The sequence below is a fragment of the Alternaria rosae genome (genome assembly GCF_020736505.1).
Source record: "Alternaria rosae strain MPI-PUGE-AT-0040 chromosome Unknown BKA58scaffold_13, whole genome shotgun sequence".
NCBI classification, from domain to species: Eukaryota; Fungi; Ascomycota; class Dothideomycetes; order Pleosporales; family Pleosporaceae; genus Alternaria; species Alternaria rosae.
In genome coordinates this window covers 51,196-63,275 of record NW_025763582.1, presented here as the reverse complement: position 1 = coordinate 63,275, position 12,080 = coordinate 51,196, and the positions used below count along the sequence as shown (strand labels likewise).

Here is a 12,080-nt window from a genome sequence, read left to right as displayed (position 1 = left end):
CTTTGTGTCCTCATCTCTACGCGTCCAACGGCATACGAACCTGGCTACGATCAAATTCGCAGTTGAACCACCTGATCGCAATTCAATCACCCACCGAAACATCTCAAAGCTTTTACTATCATCCCAACCAAAACCACAATCTCAAACCAGGGTGATACAAGACCGAACAATGCTTTGAGCTAAATTACCCCCAATTCACTGAGAGTCTTCGCGTGCGTGATGCCTTCCCGCACTCGGAAGCTTCGATGGTAGCTAACCACGTTCAGATGAAGTACCAAAAACGGCACCATGAGTCTCAACATCTCCCGTCACAAGGGCGACTTCCTGATCAACATGGATTCTTCCGAAAATGAAAAATTTTGCGAAATGACACGTTGTAGCTGCGAAGACGACCTGATCGATGCCCTGCCCCTTCGAGACCGACGTGCCGCCCGCGAGGTGGAGAAGAGACGGCGTGCACAATGGGACGGGGAACAGGCTTTGGGACAGGCTAGTCTGAAGATGACGCTGTTAATTCGGTAGCAGAGATGCATCACTAGGTATTCATCTATCTAGGGCATAATTACGCCCTTGGTACCAGAAGAACGGAGTTTCGGGCCTGGGAGACTCTTGATCAACGGGAAAGACAAAGTCAGAGTGGGAGCCTTTGGGGAAATATACAGGAATGGGCGACGGTGTCGTACACAAAGCATGTTCTGCGGCTTGTAATCTATTATTATGATACACGCTAAAGGAAATGAAGTGGTATCCAGCGAAAGATCAAATTGTCCAAATGTGTGACAACGCCCCGCCCAATGCTGACGGCATAGCAAAAGGCTGGAAATGCGACGCCTTCATCAACCAAACTCCGTCCGTCGCTATGCAAACGCTCTAATGAAAAGTGAAAAGAAAACACATGTAGAAGAATGAACCTCCCTTATCAGAGATGGCCTGCTAATCAACAAATTCCTTGGCCTGATACTCGTGTTAACGACGACCAGTCGCTAGTACGACTTGTATTTCTGCACGAATGTTAGTTCTGTCCACATCACTAGTAGAGTGGCACCACTTACGTCTTCAATCTTACGCCTCGATCCGGAATCAAGCGCGTTGCCTACGCCTAGCAACGTGTTACTCACCGCTTTCGTGGCACCGAGTGCAGGTCGCAAGATGACAGTCGGTCCATGTCGACGCAAGGCCCTTGCAACACCCGTACCGCTACCCTCTTCCATAACCTCTGCAGGAATTGCGATTACCGCGTCCCGTGCAGTGAGCCAGTCGCGTTCGAAGTGTCGGGCCGCGCTGCGAAGACCAGCGCCCACACCAATAGGCTGATTGGCGTAGTTCGATACGGCGCGTGGCTCTTCTGTATCGGAACTAGGGTCTTCCCCATCCCAATCAGAAGATTGATGGCGGCTAGATGAGGCAGTCTCTGGGTTGAAGAATACCTCAGCGCCTTCCAGGAAGGTTTGCGCGCCGATCGCCACCTTCGCACCCAGACGTGCTGCCTCTGACGTTGTGTTTATAGCGAATGCGTATACACCCTTCTGCAGACTGCGCACGATCCGACCATCTTTCTTATACTCGCGTATGGGCACAACGACGAGGTCTTTGAGGCCGGAACCGACATTCACAAGAGGTCGCACGGCTGCCAGACCCGATAGTACGCCCGGTAACTGATTATCCTTGACATCCGGTGTCCAAACGTCATTGAGAGTCTTGTTAAGTTTGTCGAACGATGTGATTCCGTACACGATTGCATGGCGTAAGGTGATGTCCGAGCCGTCGAGGACGAGAAAGTTCATGAACTCCGTTGTGTGGCCGGACCGGAGGCCGCGATAGTCCACGCGCTTTGGCTTGTAGTCCAGCTTCAGCTTGACCGCCATCACTTCCAATCGCTGAATGAAAGGTTGGTCACCAGCCGGGCTGCTAGCGGGCGCGGAATCATCTTTGAACTCAAAGAAACGCGTGATAAAGTCCAAAGCGTCTTGGTCGACATGCAAGCGGAGCGGAAGGATAGTCACCTGATGATCAAATTAGCAAGAGCTGGGATGTTCATCATGCATCAAGACTCACTTTAATGACGAGCTCTGAAGCCGCTAGATCAGTGATCGGCTTAACTGTGTTGAGTTCAAGATTTATCATTGGACGAATGAGCTCTCTCTTCGCCGGATCGATTGCGCACGTGACAAATTTCCTCCAGGTAGAGCTGGGAATGTGATCGAAAACCTCTAGATCTCGTACGCGGACATTCACAGAATTGACTGTCTCGCCTGTATCCGGTGGAAAGACGACAAGGTCGACTGCGACCCCGCTGAGGGAGAATGCAATCTTCTTGTGTTTACTACGCTCGAGCTTGAGACGACGCCTGGATTTGGTAGTACTTCGAGGCCGTAAAGTAGCTCCAGTCGAGCGTGTCGCCGTCGACGTCGCGTAACTGCCCGTCTCGCTGGCAAGATCGTCAATATCATGGTTGATACGTCGAGCTAGGGCTCCTTTCTCGTCCTTCACAGGCACACCAATCCAAACGGAGTTGAAAAGGAAGTCTTGCTCAACGAAGTCATCGTCATCTTCCTCTTCTCGTCCCTTATGCCGTCGCTCTTCGGCGCGAGCCTCAACGTCATCCACGGCTTGGCTGATAACACTCCGTGTTCGAGGCCAGTCATAGCCGTCGTATAAGTTCCAGATGATGTTGACGTCGCGAACGCGTACCTTTAGTGGGGCGTCTGCAACCTTGAACTCATTGGATGGATGATATTGGTTCTTGGCAGAATCCCATTTACGAGCTTTACCCTTAGGTTCGATTTTTGACTCTCCGAAGTATTCGTCGTCGAAATCAAAGTCTTCTTCTCCTTGAGTGACTTCATGCTTCTCCTGGAAGCTCTCTAGGAGAGCTCGATCACCACGTTGGCGAGTTATAGGCGGTGTAGCCAAAGCGCTGAGATCTTCTTCACCCAGTAGGCTGTCGCCCAGTTCCTCATCAGTCGGTAAGGATTGTGAATTGTAGAGTCCCCCAACGAAAGCAAGATTCGTCGGCAGATCATCCTCAATCAAGTCAGCATTGCTCATGAAGTCATCGGTTTCGGCTTCTTCGTCTTGCCCCAGTTCATCGCCAGTGAACGACTCCATCATTTGCTGTAGTGGTACGATAGTACGATATTGTTCTGCGGTCGAGGGTGGCGTTGGGGGCTGTAGACCGCTCAGAATTGTGATGAGCGTCTGTGTAGAATCTGCGCAAGACTCAATAACAAACAGCTCATTCTTGAACTCCACGTCCACTAGCTGTGGGTGTTCCTGTCCATCACCTCCAATCTTAACAAATATCTTTGCGGCCGAAATCGAACTTAGAGACACATAGCCCAAGTTCTTCAGTCCAGATAAGTGGCCATTGGTAGTGGGTACAGTCGAGACAGGCCCGTGGTCTTCTTCTAGGCGTGCTATGTCATCTATAGCATGCATTGAAGCCTTGCGCAGGTCGACCGTGACAGAGTAGTCGTTCTTTGCTTGCTTACCCGCAACGTGCGCTTCCGTGAGGACAAAGAGACCCTTCGAGAGTGACTTCCGAGGATTGAGACCGATTGCGCAATCCCTCAGCAGAAGATCGACCTGAAGCGGCTGAGAGACGGCTGTAACTGGCGAACTCGCTTGGGAAGATTGTCGACTGACAGTCTTAGGAGAAGATGCGCCTGTGACAGTTGCGACGCTCGACGCTAGGCCTAGAGCCAGATCATCTACCGTGCCATCCTCAGCAATCCCCAGTGCTGCCATAATTGTGCTGACTCGGTATTCAATGCATAGGTTGAATAACTTGACTTTCACCATGGGTTCCATCTCATCGCCCACCATCCTCAGCATGATGACGGGTAGTTGTTCCGACGAGCGTAGTTTCACAACTTCTTGGACCAATACTTCGTCGTTGCGCCGAACAGTCGCTTTGCCAACTTCAACAGCCAGCAAAGCAGGAACTCCGACGTGTGCTAATGCAGATTCCTGCAAAATGACTGAGACATCTCCAAGTTTATCATTCACAGTGACGCGGGCATCCAGCCGTTTCACCGATGCGAGACTTAGAAGGCCGGGACGATCGTCATCTGGCAAGTATTTGGTGACCTTCGACAATCGAGCCAGCTCTATCCCAAGAGTCTCAAAGGCTTTCATGTGTTCAAGATCTGAGACATGAACACCAATTTCAGCAATTTCAGCTCGGAGAACGGAACCTTTCTTCCGCTGACGTAGCAGGGTTTCGATGAGAATGTCGTCGTTGTTCTCGTATGGGTTCTTTGATGGCGTGATCAAGGATATTAGCCTAGTCAGATCCTTTTCCTCGGGAGCAAAGAGAAAATTGATTTCAGTGCCTTTCAGTTCTCCAAGGAAAGGTGCAGTCTTTGGGACGACCTCGGTGTAGGGGCCAGTCAGCTGTGTCTCGGATACTTTGAGGCGCACATTGCTTTGCCGTACAGCAATGCGTACCGTTGTCGTGTGAAGCTGCATAGAGCATGTTTTCCCCCTGAGGGTCAAAGATACCTCACCGAGTTGTACGTCGATCTTCGGAGATTTCGTGGATGGTGGCGGTTCTTCGACCGGGAGAGGTAGGCCATCACCAAAATGTACACCGCGAGGCCGACAATGTGCTGGGGATATGGCAGGACTTGCAACCGCGCTACTAGAGTTGATGGAGTTGCTCAGCTCTAACATGCCGCTGAATCCACCAAAGGAGCCCAGCGCGTCGTCCAGTTTCTGGATGTCGAACACAACATTGAGGGGACGAGTGACGATAGTGATGCGATCGTCCTTCCCCTGCTCATAGTCCAGTTCTATATCGTGATTGGGGTGTTCCAGCGGAGCATTGACCGAGCGTCTGGATTTCGGCCGCGAGCTGTGGAAGGAAATGATGTCGTGATCCAAAGATGCTAGTTTAAATTTGCCAATATGGATTTGCATTCGCGAAGTATGGGAAGACTTCTGACAGTTGAGGTGTATCGCTGAGAGGTTGGCTCTCAATATTGCGTCCGAAGGTTGAGGTTCCAGTTGGTGCTCTGCAAAAGGCTCTTCCTGCGTAGATTCCGCCAAGACGTGGTCCAACCACGACAGAGCGATGCCCTGCACGGAAACTTCAAGACTTGTGAAAGGCGATTCCAAAGTATCCGTGGGCTCCGATTTCACCGGTCTTTCGTCTGAGGGCTGTTCCCCCGTCAGAGCTTGTATTGCCCGAGCAAACATAGCAGCCATGACGCGGCCAGTGGATATGTCCATATGACCGACTACGGAGCCGACGTCGACAATAATCGAAGCCACGCCTGTTGACGCAGGCTGCACTGATGGCCGGGACGCTTGTAAGGACTTGGGAATAGGTCTTCCGCGAGACGATGCTTCCAGTGAGGGCTTTCGACGGTGTGAAGAAGAATGTGCATAATTGGAAAACGACCCTGGCATCTCCGTAAAAATGGAATCTTCACCCAAATTGGAAGGCCCAAACGCCATACCTGCCCCATGATCGACTTGCTCGCTTGTTGCATCACTATGCTCTTTATCACCGAGGGCCATGGGAAACCACACAGTAATCTCATCTATAGTGAGAAATCGTTTGGCTTGTTTTCGAGGACCCGGCGCGACAGGCGTAGGGGTTTGTGTAAGCTCGGGTCTTGGCGGCAAGACCGAGCTCTGGCGGCTCCCCGGACGTGGAGTCTCGCATCCATCTTCTACTTCCGGCAACGGCGCTAAAATGCTACCGGAGATCATGTCCTCTGGTATCGGTTCCGACCTATCGGAGCTGGAGTCTTTACTTGAGCCTGACGAAGAGTCCCAGCCTCCGGGAACGTGCCCAGCATGAGCAGAAATGGCCTGCGTCGCACTCACTGCGCTCATGTACATACTTTCAGCCTCATCGTGCGTGAAAAACCGTGACTGAGCCATGTCTTCATCTGGTGATGGCGATGAATCAAGGTGCTGATGCGCGCTGTCGGAGAGCTCCTGAGGATCGTCCGTTGTTGACTCATGTGCCGCAGCTAAATTATCAATACTAATGTGGGGTGCCTCGACATGCTCCGATTGAGACGGTGAGTCGATCGCATTCGAGACTGGTAAGGAGCGGCCCAGAACAGACACAGTGGGTAAACCTAACATGGATGCATCACTAGCGGCTTCGGAGATATGAGTATGTCGACTTGAGCTTGCACCGTCTAGCCCCCACGTCGCCGCTTCCGATGACTGTTCCATCTCTGGCGCATCCTCAAGATGTGAATTGACCATGTTGTTCTGCATCGCGTAGTCAAGCAAGCCCTCGTCGTCATACAATACACTACTCCCGCCAAGATCAGGTAATGGGTAATGTTGTTGAGACTGGCCGAGTGAGAGCTGTGGATGTTGATCATTTACGCCATCATCGGAAGTAGCGTCTGCAAAACGATCATGGTCTATTGTTTGCAGCGATAATGCTAGCTGTGCTTGGTCCGGAGACATAGAACGTTCGGGTGACGCAGCTTTCCCGTGACAGATGGCAATTTGAACTTGTGTTGGCGAAACGATCTGGCTGGATAACGCCTCCTCATCGCTCCGCAATGTTGTCGAGCTTATCATTTCCTCTTTCATGAATTGCCTAGACTCAACAGGCTGGTCTTGAACTTGACTCGTCGCAGGATCGCTGGTGGTTGCATGGCTACTTGACGCCTGGGATCGAGACGTAGCCGGAGATGACGGCTGCGAGAACTGATATTGGGATACGAAGTTTTTGACATCAGACACTAGGCGCCCGCAGATGTTTTCCACACGCATCCTTCGCTTACCTAGCTTCGAATTGGCGGAAGGCAATGTTGCAGACCCAGCCTCAACGCAAACGTCTTTGGCAGTGGTCGAATCAATCGCTATACGCTCAACGTGAAAGCTGAGAGAAGAAGATGAGGTCTCGCTTGACTTTGACGAGTCTAGGGCATCGTTCGGGAAGTGATCCTCCACATCTATGTCGATGTTGTTGACAACTATGCTTAGACGGTCTAAGGCGGTATTCAACATATTGCGAAGATATGTTGGGAGTGTCAGAGGCGCTCCAATACCAGCAGAAGCCTCTTCGCCATCGTCACTTGATGCGACCGACTCTTGCATATACGTAGGTTGAGACTCGAGCTCATGCTGCAGCTCGCGGATTTCGTCGGCAGGCTCCGTCTTTATGAATGACTTGGCCAGCTCGTCGACGGTCGGCAGGTAGTCATCGTCATCGTCTGAACCATAGCTGTACTGGTTGTTTTGGGCAGAGGATGGCGAAGCGGCCATTGGAGGTGGCGAAGATCGCGTCTGAGTGTGCTGCTGACGAGGATTTGAAGGAGAGGTACCTTCGACATCCTCAGTCAACCGAGCTTCTACTCGTATGCCATGTACCTCTATCGATATCTGGGGGACGCCGAATTCGAGGACGAAGGTAACTCGGAGGAGCGAGGCTTGCGCTTTCAACAGCTGGGTCTCGGGAGGAAGCGTGAGGTGCAATAGTGCTAGCAGCTTCTAAAATATGGTATTAGTACTAGGTGCACCGTAATGGACGTCTCCGGGACGTACCTTGACATGCAACCCGACGTCCCGAACCTCGAGTGTGGTGCGTTTCCCGATATCGACGCTCACGAAGTCGGCAGGGTCTTTGTCAAGTATGTCGATGTGGCGCAACCCATAGAGAAGCAGTTTCCGGCCTATAGAGCTCGAGAGCGCAGAGAAGAAAGCCATGGCGGTGGAGAGGCTGGCGGCCGGGTTGGGGGACGCGTTGGTTGCAGGCTGGTCGAACGCCTATCGACGGGAGGGAAGAGGCTCCATGGATAGCAGAGCGTGCGTGTTGGTGGCGCGTATAACAGCTACGAAGCGCGAGAGGCCTTCTCCTACCTGTGAAGCGATGCACAGTGGTGCCTGCCAAGTCTTGTTGCTTCACCAGCCACGGATGTGAAGTATGAACGATCCCGGATCTAGGAAAAGCGGTACTGTAGGGGCATCAGCAACGGGATTAGTGAAGGTGTGTGTTCGCGTGGCAACAAAAGACGTGGGTGATCACAGGGCGAGGTTCCGCCGTCTAGCGTCGAGGTTGCGGTGCTATGGAGAGCAGATGATGTGTTATGCCATTGCAGGCGACCGTGCAGCTCGCCCCGCGCATGCACCAGCGCGCGCTAGGCAATCGATAAGCAAAGCCCCAACGCGTCAAGAGCGCGTGCTGTGAATGTGACAATAGTGGCATTTGCAGTGCGGCTTGAACTTCACATGCCAGGGAGTGAAAGACATCTTCCCTGTGTTCCCGCACGCCCTTGCTGGTACATGTAATACGTGCAGGCGTCCATATCTCGCCACTCTTGGCACGATTTAGACCCTGTTACGTCAGCATTCACTAGCTCCGTTCAGGAAGGAACTCGCGGAAGTCACCGATAGGGCGGCGTCTGACACTCGTGCAACAAATTGCGAACAACATTTCCTTCACCAGACGTTCGTTATCCTGAAGCGCAAACACAGTCACTATCATGACTACTAACGATGCTGCGAACGACGACGAGTGGGCGCAGGCCGAAGGCGTCCCGAACCTAAGCGACCCATTTATCCAACAGTACCTACAGGGCCGAGACGCTCTGGTTCAGCAAGAGAAGAGACAACGAAGTGGTTCGTGAACCAAAATTGTTCGCTTCTGCACATTATGTGCACTGACCTAACAGCCTCCAGACTATCTTTTCCGCCAGAATCTCTCGCCCATGGCACAAGAAGCATGCGCCATCGTCTCCCAGATTCGATTTGAGGAGCAACAGACCCTCTGGACAAAGGAATACGAAGACAGCCTACTAACCGAACATGTCGATGTCTTTCCAGGCATGATGTTCTCACTTGCCAAGGAGCGCATGGAGAAGAGCAAGCTGTGGCAGATAGTCAAGAGAATGCCCAAAGGCGCACTCTTGCACTGTCATCTGGAAGCTATGGTGGACCTTGACTGGGCGCTTGAAGAAGCTTTCAACACTGAGGGTGTCTGCATTGTTGCCGATGGCCCAGTCACCGACGACAAAACCAGGCGCAAAACCGGCTTCTCCTTCACCTACTACAAGGACGCGAACGGTGACGCTTCAATATGGAACGATAACTACACGGCGAACACGCCGGTGCCCGTAAATCAAGCCGCAGATGCCTTCCCAGATGGTGGCAAGAAAGCATTCATCGAGTGGATTCGCTCCCGCGTCACTATCACCCATTCAGAACACCTCTCCCATCACGAAGGCCCCAACGAAGTATGGCGCAAGTTCATTTCATGCTTTCCTATTCTCGGCTCCCTCATCTACTATGAGCCCATCTTCCGCAAGTTTGTACGCAGGATGTGCAAGGCCCTGGTCGACGACGGTGTACATTACGTTGACTTGCGTGCAGCGTTCTATACGCCCTACCGCAGCAGCAAGAAGGAGGATTGGGACTCGGACCATTTCAATTTGCTCGAGCATTTGGCGGATGAAGTTGAGAAGTTCAAGGCGAGTGAAGAGGGCAAAGACTTCTGGGGCGCCAGAATGATCTGGACGACCATCAGACAATTCGGAAAGAAGCAGGTGATCGAGAGTAAGTTGCGCACCACTCATACGTTTTTCAATCAATGCGTTGGAGAGACTTTTATTACCTTATTAACCGTCGGCCAGGCATGAAGCAATGTATCGAGATGAAAATCGAGTTCCCCGAGATTATTGCCGGGTACGATCTCGTAGGCCAGGAAGATCTTGGCCGACCACTTTCGGACCTTGCCCCCGAGCTTTTCTGGTTTCGCAAGGCCTGCGCTCAGGAAGGCGTTGACATACCGTTCTTTTTCCATGCTGGGGAAACGCTGGGCGACGGCGATTCGACGGATGAGAATCTCTTCGACGCTATTATCTTGGGTACGCGACGCATAGGACACGGGTTCAGCCTTTACAAACATCCCCTTCTCATCGACATGGTCAAGGAGAAGAGGATCTTGGTGGAGAGTTGCCCGGTATCCAATGAAGTGCTACGGCTTTGTTCGAGCATTATGTCACATCCCCTACCAGCGCTGCTAGCCCGTGGTGTTCCCTGCTCGCTCTGCAATGACGATCCCACCATCCTCGGCCAAGGCGTATCTGGCATGTCGCACGACTTCTGGCAAGCGCTGCAGGGATGGGAGAACCTTGGTCTCGAAGGGCTGGGCTCATTGGCAGAGAACAGCGTGCGTTGGGCTAGTCTGGATGATTACAGTGCAAAGGAATGGACCCAAGATATCAAGGATGGAATGTTTGGCAAGGGCGTACGGGCCCAAAGATTGAAGGAATGGGTTAGCAAGTGGGAGAAATATTGTGCCTGGATTGTCGAAGAGTATGGCGTGGACGAGAACGTAGACCAAGAGGAGTAAGTATCAAGCATTCGAGGCTGAAGCACGGCACACAAATGGAGGAATGAGGTTCAACATCGGGTGTGCCCAGATGTACCACTTCGACTTTGTAATGCAGGTATATCTACTATATAAACAAATCTGTAACACACTCCTAGATTATATAAACAGATCTTGTCTAGCTTTGTTTAACTTAAAGATTACTCTATTTACTTCTATGTTACTATAACGAACCTAAGAAAAGTAGAAGCAATCTACTATATATAAGGAATGTTACAAGACACTATAAGCACGTGTTTAAGAGCTTACAAGAAGCGTTAATTATAGCTACGTACAATATCTAGTGTAATATAAGACGTTGCGTAAAGAACAGAGCAGAATATAAAGTAGTAAAAGATATAGCTAAAGCTATACGCAGCGCTTAGGCCTTAGCTAGCTAATTAGTAGATTTTAAGTAGACTAGCAAGCTATCTAAAATCTATATGTTTAGGTATTAGAGAAACTATAGTAGTTACTATAATAGTACCTCTCTCTTACTCTTAAGCTCTTATAAGTAGAGATTATATTATATAGTATAGTAGTTTAGTTGCTAGCTTTATATTAGTTTTAGGCTATATAGTAAGAACTTTACTTTTACTTTTACCTTACTTTAGGTAGCTCTAAGATATTAGAAAACCTCTTATAGAAACTAGCTATAGCTATGTTATTTTTTAGGTTTATAGTAGGTTTCTAGATTATTTTATTATAGTCTATCTATTTAATATAGTATTTATGTTGTCTATAACGCTTATTATAATAGAGGTCTCTAATACTTTCTATAAAGTATTCTTCTTTATTGTCTATAATAACAAGTTTAGATAGTAGAATAAGTTACTCTAGTAGGTACTTCTATTTTAGCGTAGTAGACTAAAGTAAGAATATATAAAATACTAAGTATATCTTTATAGAACTAGGTAGTTTAAGATAATACGCATAGAAAGAGATCTTTTTAGCTACTTAGTATAGGCTAAGATTCTTCTAATTAAGCTTCTTAAATACCTATTATATTTAGATATTACGCGCGTTTAACTATACTTTATTACTAATTTTATATATTAGCGTAAGTAGGTGTTTATAGTTTACGTACTCTTACTATAGAGCTTAAGCCTATATTATTTCTTTATAGATAAACTTAGTAATATTATATATTTTATCTACTATTACGTTTACCTTATAAGCTTAGAGAGCTTAGTAAATAGAATATATCTTATTAGTAGGTAGCTTAAAGCCTATTTAGAGATTCTAACTATAGTAAGCTATTATTAGAGTTACTCTAGTAGACTTAGAGATAGTATTATTAGCTTTAAACTAAGTAGTAGAGAGCTATTAAACTTAATTATCTTATTAATAGTTTATATACGCGCGTAAAACTTATTCTATTATAGTATTAGCGTTCTCTATTTATCTATCTATCTTAAAATAGTAGCTAGTTAAGAAGCGTAGGTCTATTCTTAGTTAAGCATTTAGCTTATTATAGAAAGTAGATATAAACTATCTACTATAGTCTAAGACTATTATATTAAAAAAGCTATAATTATACTAGATATAGTTTAGGAATATATATACTATATTAGAAGCCTCTATTTTATTATAAGAGATTATATATTAGTGCTTAAATAAGTAGTTTACTATAACGTAAAGCACCAGTGAGCCGGCCACCCCAGTGAGCCGGCCACTTTTTCTTGGCATCGCGAACACCATGTACGAACTACAATGCTATCTCAAAAGAAGC

General features: G+C 48.8%; 2 protein-coding genes across 2 annotated transcripts; one reads left to right on the top strand and one right to left on the bottom strand.

Moving 5' to 3' along the window:
• Positions 1-752: 752 nt before the first annotated feature.
• Positions 753-7,794, bottom strand: BKA58DRAFT_59990 (uncharacterized protein). Its single transcript, XM_046175604.1, has 4 exons — positions 7,525-7,794; positions 2,056-7,470; positions 1,053-2,003; positions 753-1,001 (listed from the first exon to the last, which is right to left on the bottom strand). Exons 1-4 carry the CDS (start codon positions 7,684-7,686, stop codon positions 984-986), a joined length of 6,546 nt encoding a protein of 2,181 aa, XP_046020133.1. The 5' UTR covers positions 7,687-7,794; the 3' UTR covers positions 753-983.
• Positions 7,795-8,254: 460 nt separating this feature from the next.
• BKA58DRAFT_394275 (uncharacterized protein) lies at positions 8,255-10,612 on the top strand. Its single transcript, XM_046171180.1, has 3 exons — positions 8,255-8,598; positions 8,659-9,531; positions 9,609-10,612. The coding sequence occupies exons 1-3, from the start codon at positions 8,463-8,465 to the stop codon at positions 10,328-10,330; spliced, it is 1,731 nt and encodes a 576-aa protein (XP_046020132.1). The 5' UTR covers positions 8,255-8,462; the 3' UTR covers positions 10,331-10,612.
• Positions 10,613-12,080: the final 1,468 nt, after the last annotated feature.